Source organism: Camelina sativa, chromosome 6 (assembly GCF_000633955.1).
Source record: "Camelina sativa cultivar DH55 chromosome 6, Cs, whole genome shotgun sequence".
NCBI lineage: Eukaryota > Viridiplantae > Streptophyta > Magnoliopsida > Brassicales > Brassicaceae > Camelina > Camelina sativa.
In genome coordinates, this window is record NC_025690.1 from 26,284,206 (window position 1) to 26,297,351 (window position 13,146).

Sequence of the window (13,146 nt, forward strand, 5' to 3'; positions counted from 1 at the left end):
GCTTAATAAGCTTATAATCATATATTGGCCCACTAATTTCCTAGCCCAGCAGTGGTCCAACCCTTGAAACCCTAGCTTGGAAACGAGGGAGCATAGAGATGTGCTGCTGATGGTCGGAGGCGGACCGGTGGACGATAGGAGACCTCGATGAGATAACGGAACTCTCACCGTTGATGGTGACAAGCAACGGAATAAGACAAAGGTTTTCGCCAGCCAAAATGTCCCACGGAGTACGACAGAGGAGTAGATATGGCGGAGACGTGCAGCTCTGGCGGAGGAGGCGCATCGTTGAAGCTTAAGTGAGGAGAGGTAATCAGTTTGGAAACCGAGAAGAAGTCAGCGGTGGTTGTGAAGCTAATATCTGGAGGCGAGCGGCTATTGAATGCGAGGAAAGGTTCCGGAGGCTGTTGCCATAGACTTTGTTCATTCAAAGACGGTCTCTTCGGCGACGAGTTCAGCCGACGGAAGAAGGGAGGGATTCTCGCCGGAATAAACCAGCGGAGGAAAGGAGATCCGTAAGGATAGGATCTCCGACCACCAGATTTGAGCTAGGATGAAACCGAAAATGATAGGGTACCGGAGAAACGGACTTACTCACAACTGCTTGGCCTTGTTATCCAGGCCAGAAACCATGATAGAAGAGAAAAAGAGAGCTCTCGCCGGTAAAACCAGCGGAATGTGACACAAAATTTTCAGACGAACAGACACAAGAAAGTGAGAGAAGAAAACATTTTAATGGGAGAATTGTTGCCCAAGAAAACTCAATTTTTTTTAGATGATCGACTATTTCGACTTACGTGCCCGAGAGAGATTATTATTATTATTTTTTCATATCGTTTCAGTGACTATATATATATATGTAGATTGTTGACTTAAACAAGGAGAAAAGAAAAGGAATCGGAAGAACAGAATTCGCATGGAGAGGAGGAAGGAAGGAAGCCAAGTAGCCTGCAAAAAAATATTGATGTGATATTAAGTCACTCTCTCTCTCTCTCTTATTTGAAAACTAATTTTTCACCCTTGCGTAAGCAAGATACTTTTCAGTACTGCAGAGCTATATAGTTGTTCTTTCTTACACTAAACATGAGGGTATACACCTTTTTAGTACTGGAGCTATAGTTAGTTATTCTTTCCTATCCTAGGCAATTATTTTTTTTTATACACTTTTTAGTACTGTAGCCACAGTTTTACTTACTTTTTTTTTTCTTATAAATTCCTTTTACATATTATTACAACGACTCTTTTGAAGTATAAGATACAACATGTGTTTGTTTTTGTAATCTGCAGCATTCCATGATACATATAAGAAGAAGGGTCATGACTCATGAGTTTGTCCGTAGAAAAAAAAAAAGAAGGGTCATATGCATGGGGTTGATTGCTTTGCTTGGGTCCAATAATTTGCTCGAGCAGTCGTAGTTATTGACCCATCTACTACCTCAACTCGGAGTTAAAAGACAAAGTTAATTAATTAAACAATGAGACTTTTTGGTTTATAAATTATCTTGTTTAATACTAGTAAAAGTCTAAATGAAAGACAAGTCTTGCACACACGAGTTGCACTTCTAATTTTCCATACTTTTTTTTTTTTTTTGCCTTTACTCTTATACTATAAAGTTAGTACTAGTCAAGAGGGAGGATGTGTCCAAGTGTAACTTTTCTTTATTTGTTTAATCAAAAAAATCTGTCTTAACTCAGAATTTTCTCAACCAAATATTAGAAGGATAAGACTTTTTAAGAGTACTAGTACGTGTAGTTCTATCCCGATGGAATTTGTCTTTTCATTCAAACTTGTAAAACTGTAGTAATTGTTAATAGTAATAAAATTGAACCTGTAGTTGATTTTCATTTTCCAAAAACAAAAAATATTAAAAAGAAGAAGAAGAAAAAAAATTGGATGCGGAGTTGCTATCATTACCCTAAGAAAAAAAAAAAAATTAATCGTCAGGTCAGTAATGATAAAAGTCCTGCAGCAGTTTTTTGTTTGTTTTTAATAATGTTTTTTTGCTTTCTTTCCGAAACTTCAATTTTGTGGACGACTACAAAGTGCAAACTCCTTATTAGTCGTCGTCACACACACATTAGCTAGTAATAATATTACTACTATATGTGTATAATTAATTACATACTAAAGTAAAAGATCACCAATAGAGAAATCAAAGGATTTTTCTCTGCTCCCCCCTCTCTCTCTCTCTCTCTCTCTCTCTCTCTCTGCTGGGAAAATGTGGTGGCTTTCTTCTTCTTCTTCGTGGCTCTCCGAGCTATCTTGTTCATCCTCGGCCGTATTAGAACCAACATCGTCACTTCCAGTTGCAATCCAATGGCTAAGATTTGTTTTGCTCTCTCCATGCCCTCAACGCGCTCTCTTTTCCGCCGTTGATCTTCTTCTCTTCCTCCTCCTCCTCTGCTTCGCTCTTCTCAAGCTCTTTTATTCTTCTTCTTCTTCTTCTTCCTCTTCCGAAATCAACGGAGGAGACGCCCAGATTAGAAAACCTCTTCTCGGTAATCGTGCAACCACAACAACAACAACAACCGCGTGGTTCAAAACGACGCTCGTAGCCACCCTTCTCTTGTCGTTTTGCTCCGTCGTGCTCTGCGTTTTGGCCTTCACTAGGAAGCCACGCACTCCGTCTCAGGGACTCATCGACCCTCTCTTTTGGCTTATCCACTCCGTCACGCACGTCGTCATCGCCGTCATCCTCCTCCACGAGAAGCGATTCGCTTCTCTCAGTCATCCTTTATCCCTAAGAATCTATTGGATTTCGAGTTTCTTCCTCACTTCTCTCTTCTCCGTCTCCGCCATTCTCCGTTTCATTTCATCCGACGCCGCCGTCACTCTCCTCAGCGAAGAAGACGTCGCTTCCTTCTTCTCCCTCCCGTTAACCGCCTTCCTGCTCGTCGCCTCCGTCAGAGGGACCACCGGCATCGCCACCGCGGAGTCCAACGGTCCTCCTCCTACGGACGCCGCTTTGGATAAATCCAACAACGTCTCTCCGTACGCATCAGCCTCTGCTTTCTCCAAAACGTTCTGGTTATGGATGAATCCTCTACTCACCAAAGGCTACAAATCCCCGTTGACGCTCCAACAAGTTCCGACGCTCTCTCCGGAGCACAAAGCAGAGAGGCTCGCCCTTCTCTTCGAGTCCTGCTGGCCCAACCCGTCGGAGAACTCGAGCCACCCTGTGCGTACCACTCTCATCCGTTGTTTCTGGAAGGAGATCCTCTACACCGCCATTCTCGCCATCGTCCGTCTCGGTGTCATGTACGTTGGCCCCGTTCTCATCCAGAGCTTCGTCGATTTCACCTCCGGCAAGAGATCCTCGCCGTGGCAGGGTTATTACCTCGTCCTCATCCTCCTCGTTGCCAAATTCGTCGAGGTCTTGGCGACGCATCAGTTCAATTTCGAGTCCCAGAAGTTTGGGATGCTCATAAGGTCTACTCTGATCACTGCACTCTACAAGAAAGGTTTAAAGCTCACCGGCTCCGCGCGTCAGAACCACGGCGTCGGCCAAATCGTGAATTACATGGCCGTAGACGCACAGCAGCTCTCTGACATGATGCTTCAGCTCCACGCAATCTGGCTCATGCCTTTGCAAGTGACTGTGGCGCTTGTGCTCCTCTACGGAAGCTTAGGCGCGTCTGTTGTGACGGCGGTCATTGGGTTGACTGGAGTCTTCGTCTTCATCCTCCTCGGAACTAAGAGAAACAACAGCTACCAGTTCAGTCTGATGGGAAACAGAGATTCTAGGATGAAGGCCACCAACGAGATGCTCAATTATATGCGAGTCATCAAGTTCCAGGCTTGGGAGAATCATTTCAACAAGAGGATCCTCAAATTTAGGGACATGGAGTTTGGTTGGCTATCCAAGTTTCTCTACTCCATAGCCGGCAACATCATTGTCCTCTGGAGCACGCCAGTGCTTATCTCTGCCCTCACCTTCGCCACCGCTCTTGCCTTGGGTGTCAAGCTTGACGCTGGGACTGTCTTCACCACCACAACCATTTTCAAGATCCTGCAAGAACCCATCAGAACCTTCCCTCAGTCTATGATATCTCTCTCGCAGGCAATGATCTCTCTGGGAAGACTGGACTCGTACATGATGAGCAGAGAGCTCTCGGAAGATGCTGTGGAGAGATCCTTGGGCTGTGATGATACTACTGCCGTGGAGGTTAGAGATGGAAGCTTTAGTTGGGATGATGAGGACAACGAACCTGCTCTCAGTGATATCAACTTTAAGGTTAAGAAAGGAGAGCTCACCGCTATAGTTGGAACCGTTGGTTCAGGGAAATCTTCTCTGTTAGCTTCTGTTCTTGGCGAAATGCACAGAATCTCCGGCCAGGTGCGACTTTTTTGCTTATGTAATTTGTAGATTTAGAGAACAAACACTCGGAGAACATTTGATTGATTCGTTTATTATTTCTAGGTGAGGGTTTGTGGGAGCACAGGTTATGTAGGGCAGACATCATGGATCGAAAACGGGACTGTTCAAGACAACATCTTGTTTGGTCTTCCAATGGTTAGAGACAAGTACGACAAAGTTGTCAGCGTCTGTTGCCTGGACAAAGACCTGCAAATGATGGAGTTTGGCGATCAGACTGAGATTGGGGAACGCGGAATCAACCTCAGCGGAGGGCAGAAGCAGCGTATACAGCTCGCACGTGCGGTCTACCAAGAATGCGATGTATACTTGCTGGACGATGTTTTTAGCGCCGTGGATGCTCATACCGGTTCTGATATATTCAAGGTACAGAGAAACTCTATGATATGATGTGTCTGTTATTATTCCCTTTTAAAAGGCAACACAAGTTTTGATTCTTGCTATTGTGATGTTTTTGTATAGAATTGTGTAAGAGGGGCTCTGAAAGGCAAGACCATATTGCTCGTAACCCATCAAGTGGATTTCTTGCACAACGTCGACTGCATCTTGGTACAACAATGATTCAGACTTTTTATCTTATCGAAATCCAAAGACTCAGAGCTAATTGTTCTTACGAAATGGGACTTTCAGGTGATGCGGGAGGGGAGGATTGTTGAGTCGGGAAGATATGACGAATTAGTCAACTCCGGGTTGGATTTTGGGGAACTTGTGGCTGCGCATGAGACATCAATGGAGCTAGTTGATGCCGGTGCAGACTCTGCAGCAGCAGCAGCAACAATCGCAACATCCCCAAGAACACCAACATCTCCCCATGCAAGCTCTCCGAGAACGTCCATGGAGTCTCCTCGCTTAAGTGATCAAAACGATGAGCATGTCAAGTCATTTCTTGGCTCTCACGCCGTAGAAGATGGCTCCAAGCTTATCAAAGAAGAGGAAAGGGAAATCGGACAGGTCAGCCTGAGAGTTTACAAACAATACTGCACAGAGGCCTATGGCTGGTGGGGCGTTGTGCTTGTGGTGTTCTTCTCTTTGACGTGGCAGGGTTCCCTAATGGCCAGCGATTACTGGCTTGCATACGAAACATCAGCCAAGAATGCGATTTCATTTGACGCTTCCGTTTTCATTCGTGTATACGTCATTATTGCACTTGTTTCCATCGTTCTGGTGAGCCTCAGGTCGTATTACGTCACTCACCTGGGACTCAAGACTGCTCAGATATTTTTCCGACAGATTCTAAACAGTATCTTACACGCTCCAATGTCGTTCTTCGACACCACGCCATCCGGAAGAATTCTCAGCCGGGTGAGACAAACTTTTCCAACCCTTTTCTTGCCGCTTACATCAGATTTAAGCAGATATGTTAAAGGGTTTTCTCTTTCGAACGTTGCAGGCATCTACTGATCAGACCAATATCGATATCCTCATTCCGTTTATGCTCGGGCTTGTGGCCTCAATGTACACCACTCTTCTGAGCATTTTCATAGTTACTTGCCAGTACGCTTGGCCAACTGCATTCTTTGTGATTCCCCTTGGATGGCTTAACATCTGGTACCGGGTAGGCATCTCTTTTGATTCCATTTTCTGATGTTTTTTTTTTCTTTAGAATGTATAATGTTCTTAAAAGTCACTTTGCTTTTGATCTTCAGAACTATTACCTCGCTTCTTCCCGTGAATTAACACGCCTGGACTCGATCACTAAGGCTCCCATCATCCACCATTTCTCAGAAAGTATAGCTGGAGTGATGACGATCCGATCATTCAGGAAGCAGGAGTTGTTTATGCAAGAAAACGTGAAGCGTGTCAACGCCAATCTCAGGATGGACTTCCACAACAATGGCTCCAACGAATGGCTCGGGTTTCGGCTAGAGCTTATTGGAAGCTGGGTGCTCTGCATCTCGGCTCTGTGTATGGTATTGTTACCCAGCAACGTTATCAGACCAGGTAGGGGGATCACTACTTAAACTCCAAATTTTGAGTAGTTGAAAACAGTGTTGTGTTGTCAATCATGGATATTGTTTTGGTGTGATGCAGAGAATGTAGGACTGTCCCTTTCGTACGGTCTGTCCCTGAACTCGGTTCTGTTCTGGGCTATATACATGAGCTGCTTTGTTGAGAACAAGATGGTTTCTGTGGAAAGGATCAAACAGTTCACTGACATTCCATCTGAATCCGAGTGGGAGCGCAAAGAAAACCTTCCCCCTTCGAATTGGCCCTTCCATGGCAGTGTACATCTGGAAGATCTCAAGGTGAGTTATACAAACCAAACAGCTCTTTGTGTTTTAAAAAAATTATCGTCTTAAGTGTTCAAACATGTGAAGGATGTGTGTGTGTAAACAACTGCAGGTGCGCTACAGACCGAACACTCCACTTGTGCTCAAGGGAATCACTCTAGACATCAAAGGAGGAGAGAAGGTTGGTGTGGTTGGACGAACGGGAAGCGGGAAATCGACTTTGATACAGGTCTTGTTCAGGCTTGTAGAACCGTCAGGAGGGAAGATAATCATAGACGGGATTGATATCAGCACAATAGGGCTGCATGATCTCAGGTCAAGATTCGGAATCATTCCGCAAGAACCTGTCCTCTTTGAAGGAACCGTGAGGAGCAACATCGACCCAACTGAGCAATACTCTGACGACGAAATCTGGAAGGTGATGATGATATTATTAAGCTATGATATATCTTCTAAGCTACAACCAATTTTTATTCCATATACCATTACATAATCTGTTTTTTTTTGTAATTTCAGAGCCTTGAAAGATGCCAACTCAAGGATGTTGTTGCTACCAAGCCTGAGAAACTCGATTCTTTGGGTGAGTTTGGTCTCTTTATGTATATATATATACCTAGGATTAGGAATAATATAATAAGACAAGAGTCATGATTGATTGATTGGAACAGTGGTTGATAATGGGGAGAACTGGAGCGTAGGGCAGAGGCAGCTTTTATGTTTAGGGAGGGTAATGCTGAAACGGAGCAGACTTCTGTTCCTAGACGAAGCAACTGCATCCGTTGATTCACAAACGGACTCCGTGATCCAGAAGATCATTAGGGAAGACTTCGAGTCCTGCACAATTATCAGCATCGCCCACCGGATTCCTACAGTGATGGACGGTGATCGAGTCCTGGTCATAGACGCTGGTAAGTCAAACAAAACAAAACAAAACTCAACTTAAGGGTTTGTCTTTTGTTGGTCTCTTCAGTTTTTAGAATGATGAAATATGGAAATTTTGAACAGGGAAAGCGAAAGAGTTCGATAGCCCGGCTCGTTTGCTGGAGAGGCAGTCTCTGTTTGCAGCGCTGGTGCAAGAATACGCTCTCCGATCTGCCGGAATATGAAACTTTGACGCCGGCCTTGACTAGACGTTTTCTTGTTGTTACTAAAAACTACGTGTTTTTTTTTGGTCAAACCAGAAAGCATAATATTGAGATGGTCAAACTAAAAGTACGTACGTAACGTTTATCTCTCTAATCTGACATGAGAAGAAGATCGAATCGCCTAGATTGTTATGAGTAGAAGTGTAACAACAGGAAATAAATACCAGTATACATATTCTTATCGTATTCAAAAAGTCAATGGCGAACCGCTGGTTCCCCGAGAATCGTCATTCCGGCCAATTTCCTCCTTCAGCTTCGGCTGAAAGCAGTCCCAATCATCCTCTACCCTTTCCTCATGACCCTCCCGATCTTAGCCCATTCCCCTCATTTTCTGAATTCCCTCCTCTTTCCTCCATTTCTCTTGTATCTTACCAACTACACTCCCCTCAAACTGATTACATTGATCCTGAGAGAGTGATTCTAGCACTACCAGCCCATCATAAGTCTACTCCTGTGGTAGTGAACGCTCAGGCACAGGAAATCCTAAACTCGTATCATGCTTCCCTAAGACAAAACCCTAGATCTGAAACTCGAGCAATAGTTGCAGTTGGAAACATTGTAGCTCAGACAAATGATTTATTAGCCACCCCGCCCCCAAAGGTGGTTCGTCGCTTCATCAAAGCTACTCAATCCGCTAGTACTCAGCTAGTCGGTCAAACATTTTCTCAGGTTGCTCCGGGTCCAACTGCTATTGATGCTGCTCACTCTCATTCTGCTGAAACCTAGAATTCAGCTGCTCCTACTCTTATCTCAAGCGCTCCAACTCCTCCAGTTATTGGGTCTCTCTCTCCTGAAGTAGTAGTCCCTGTCCCCCAAATTCAAGTATCCTCAATCCCAACAACCAGTTCTTCGGAAGTAACCACTCTGTCTCATGCTCAAAACCGTGTTCTCCCGCAAAGTCCCACNAAGAACCTGTCCTCTTTGAAGGAACCGTGAGGAGCAACATCGACCCAACGGAGCAATACTCTGACGACGAAATCTGGAAGGTGATGATTATACGTATTAAGCTATGATATATCTTCTAAGCTACAACCATTTTTTTNGGACAGGTCGCTCACAAGGCTAGCCCCGGTTGAACTTTCGTCTGCAGGAAAGCCTCGTGTCACAATCCCGGACTCTGTCTTCCATGAAGGTGCTGAAATCCATAAGGATTTCATTATTAGTCGTTTCAAAGGTAGACTGCCAACCTACAATCATATCCAAAGTGTTCTTAGTCACATTTGGGGTAAAGGGCAAAGGTTAGAAATCCACCTCAATCACGCCAATAACTCAATGCTAGTCAGGTTGCCAAATGAATACCTGCGAACAAGGATCCTTGAAAAGAAATTATGGTATATTAGGGAATGTATGTTTTTGGTGGCTCAGTGGGATGCTTCGGGTGGAGCAAGCACTGATCTTGATGCGATCCCCATCTGGGCACATCTCAAAGGAATGCCTTTTGATCTGATGCATCACAAAGGTATTAGCCTGGTTGCTGGACTAGTCGGTGAACCTAAAGAGATGGATGAGTTTACAAAGAATTTGGTAAGCCTCTTCGTTGCCCATGTTAAAGTTGAAAGAAATCTCAATGAACCCTTACCTTCCTCAGTGGAAGTGGAAAGGGAGAGTGGTGAAGTCATTACTATCGAGGTTGAGTATCCCTGGATCCCGCCTACGTGTACTCACTGCAAGGAGATAGGTCATGTAATCAGATTCTGTCCGTCTGTAACCCCTTCCTGGACGCAAACGAAAAAATCATCAGTCAAAAAAACTGTAAAAAGCACCGCAGTTAAAGCTAATGAAACAAAGGGACCAACTACACCGGTAAGTGTGCCTGGATCCCTTCCAAAGACTACTACTGAAGCTGGCTGTTCGTCGGGGCCTTCTTCAAGGAGCCAGCATGCCCCACCTCCTGAACACAATTCCTCTCCCCATCAGCCTAAAAAAACCACTAAATTGCTCATCCCCTCTAAAAACGGTTCCACCTTGACCCCCACTCAAATAGCTAGTTCTAATCCTTTCGATGTTTTAGCTAAGCCTTCTTTGCCACACCCTTCTGTTCCACCTTCTTTTCATGCACCTGTTTCAACCCCAGTTCTTTCGCCCACTAAGAAAACTGACCCCCTCTCTAAAACCATTGTCACCTCTTTGCCTACTGAAATGGTTTTAGACTCCCCTCCTGCTGCTTCTGAGAAGCATCTTCCTATCCAGGAGGATGTTTCTACTAGTTCTTAAACCCTTTTTCTTTTTCCATGTATATACAACCTTTTTGTTGGAATATTCGAGGTCTTAATGATCCGGATAAGCATCGGCCTTTTGTGTCTTGGCTAAATTTTCATAAGCCAACTTTTGGTGCTATTCTTGAAACCCATATAAGAGAACCTAACTTGAACCGTGTTATGAGCCTTACCTGTCCTGGTTGGCACTACGCCTCTAACCACAACTCTGATGACAGTGGAAGAATTATTGTCATTTGGAAAGCTCCGGCTGCAGCTACAGTCATCCACCAATCCAAAAACCTGCTCACCTGCGAAATCACCATTCAGGGTGGTCATAGGTTTTTCTTCACAGTTTTGTATGCGCCTAATACTGGTGAAGAGCGAACTGACCTTTGGTATGCACTCTTGGGGCTCCAACAGAGACTAATGCTTGACTCCAATCCTTGGATCTTGTGTGGTGACTTTAACCAAATTATCCACCCCGCAGAGCACTCTAGTCCTGATGTCAATCGGTTAACTTCTCGTATAATGGAGCTAAGGGACTGCCTGTTACAACTGGAGTTATTTGATTTGCGTTTTCAAGGATCCCTGTTCACCTGGTCAAACAAAAGTGTTTCTAATCCCATTGCAAAGAAGCTAGACAGAGTATTAGCAAACAACCACTGGCTTACTACCTACCCCAATAGTGTTGTCTCCTTCCTAGCCCCTGAAATCTCTGATCATTCTCCATGCCTTTTAAACCTCTTTGCACCCCTACCCTCAGCCGGTACAAAGCCTTTCAAATTTTTTAACTTTCTGACCAAACACCCTGATTTTCTCCACACGGTTGATATTGANGTGTCTTGGCTAAATTTTCATAAGACAACTTTTGGTGCTATTCTTGAAACCCATATAAGAGAACCTAACTTGAACCGTGTTATGAGCCTTACCTGTCCTGGTTGGCACTACGCCTCTAACCACAACTCTGATGACAGTGCAAGAATTATTGTCATTTGGAAAGCTCCGGCTGCAGCTACAGTCATTAACCAATCCAAAAACCTGCTCACCTGCGAAATCACCATTCAGGGTGGTCATAGGTTTTTCTTCACAGTTTTATATGCGCCTAATACTGGTGAAGAGCGAACTGACCTTTGGTGTGAACTCTTGGGGCTCCAATAGAGACTAATGCTTGAATCCAATCCTTGGATCTTGTGTGGTGACTTTAACCAAATTATCCACCCCGCAGAGCACTCTAGTCCTGATGTCAATCGGTTAACCTCTCGTATGCTGGAGCTAAGGGACTGCCTGTTACAACTGGAGTTATTTGATTTGCGTTTTCAAGGATCCTTGTTCACCTGGTCAAACAAAAGTGTTTCTAATCCCATTGCAAAGAAGCTAGACAGAGTATTAGCAAACAACCACTGGCTTACTACCTACCCCAATAGTGTTGTCTCCTTCCTAGCCCCTGAAATCTCTGATCATTCTCCATGCCTTTTAAACCTCTTTGCACCCCTACCCTCAGCCGGTACAAAGCCTTTCAAATTTTTTAACTTTCTGACCAAACACCCTGATTTTCTCCACACGGTTGATACTGCTTGGAACTTGGCCGGAATTCTGCATTCTCAGGAAACATGTTTGTCAACTTTGAGTGCAAAACAAAAAACTTTAAAGAGAGAATTAAAAACACTTTCTCGAGAGAACTTCTCGGATATTCAAAACCGAGTGAGAGAGACTAACATGTTGCTTCAATCTGTGCAGGTCCAAGCTTTGACGAATCCCACCCCTGCTCTGTTTCAACAAGAAAAAGACATTCAATCAAAATGGGAGTTTCTCAGGAAAATAGAGGAAGCTTATTTCAGACAGAGATCCCGTATTAACTGGCTAAAAGAAGGAGATATAAATACTACCTATTTCCATCGGATTATGCAAATGCGGAATGCTTTTAACGCCATTAGATCCTTTACCTCTGCCTCAGGATTTGTCATTGAAGATCCTATTCAGATGAGCAATCTAGCCGTAAATCACTTCCGGTCTTTGCTAAATCCGGCATTCCTCCAGCCACTTAGCGCTTCGATGAATTGGTTCCAGAGTATTTTGAGCTATCGTTGTCCACCAGAACAGAAACAATCAATGGTCAAAATACCAGGAGCAGAGGGAATAAAGATTGTGCTGTTCAAGCTCAATGCTAACAAAGCTCCAGGACCGGATAGATTTACCTCAGCGTTCTACAAGTCTTCTTGGGGTATTCTTGGTCAAGAGGTCATCTCGAGTATCCTCCACTTCTTTCATACGACTTTTCTCCCATCTGCGGTCAATGCCACCATACTTGCCCTAGTCCCCAAATCTCATGGTGCTTCAATGATATTGGATTTTAGGCCCATCTCCTGTCTAAAAACCTTGTACAAGGTAGTTTCAAAGCTACTTGTGGCGAGACTAAAGCCTGCTCTCCCTGATCTTGTGCAGCCAAACCAAACTGCATTTATTCAAGGACAGGTGGCTTAGAGCCTGTATATGCACACCATCTTTCTCTGTTGGGTTTAATGGGATTGTTCACGGGTATTTCAAAGGTTCCAGAGGCTTGCGGCAAGGGGATCCCTTATCTCCCTATCTGTTTGTCATTGCCATGAATTGTCTTTCCGCCTGTTTGGACAAAGCAGCGGCAGAGGGTAAGATCAAATACCACCATAAATGTGAAAAACAAAAACTAACCCACCTGTGTTTTGCTGATGATCTGCTGATTTTTATGGATGAATCTGCCTCTTCAGTGCAAAATATTATTCAGGTCTTACGTGAGTTTGAAGCAGTCGCTGGTCTAGCGATTAGTTTACCAAAGACTAGTTTTTTTTACCTCAGGCCTCTCCCAATCTGAGATTGCTCACATCCAAACAATTTCTGGCATTAGTCACGGGCAACTGCCAATCAGATATCTAGGATTACCTCTATGCACTAAGACACTCACCTTATTGGATTGTGCCCGTTGCTACAAAAGGTAAAGAGTCGGTTCAACGCTTGGTCTACTAAGACTCTCTCTTTTGCTGGCCGGCTTCAAAAGCTTAATTCGGTCATTGCTGGTATTTCGAACTTCTGGTGCTCGAGTTTTGTCCTGCCAAAAAAGTGCATTAGGATCTTAAACTCACTGTCTAGTGCTTTCTTTTGGAAAGGCACGACTGAGGGTTCCCATTCAGCAATAGTCGCATGGACAACAGTCACAGCAGAG

The 13,146-nt window shown here is 44.2% G+C and overlaps 1 protein-coding gene across 1 annotated transcript; it reads left to right on the top strand.

Moving 5' to 3' along the window:
* Positions 2,220-7,876, top strand: LOC104793771 (ABC transporter C family member 4). Its single transcript, XM_010520194.2, has 11 exons — positions 2,220-4,337; positions 4,422-4,742; positions 4,839-4,925; positions 5,007-5,678; positions 5,767-5,931; positions 6,023-6,317; positions 6,408-6,622; positions 6,720-7,025; positions 7,124-7,187; positions 7,276-7,515; positions 7,613-7,876. The coding sequence occupies exons 1-11, from the start codon at positions 2,220-2,222 to the stop codon at positions 7,711-7,713; spliced, it is 4,584 nt and encodes a 1,527-aa protein (XP_010518496.1). The 3' UTR covers positions 7,714-7,876.

Excerpts from the sequence above, each read along its gene's own strand:
- LOC104793771 (XM_010520194.2), top strand. The coding sequence starts at position 2,220 with ATGTGGTGGCTTTCTTCTTCTTCTTCGTGGCTCTCCGAGCTATCTTGT. Across the intron at positions 4,338-4,421 it reads TGCACAGAATCTCCGGCCAG|GTGAGGGTTTGTGGGAGCAC; the intron begins GTGCGACTTTTT and ends TATTATTTCTAG. Across the intron at positions 4,743-4,838 it reads CCGGTTCTGATATATTCAAG|AATTGTGTAAGAGGGGCTCT; the intron begins GTACAGAGAAAC and ends GTTTTTGTATAG.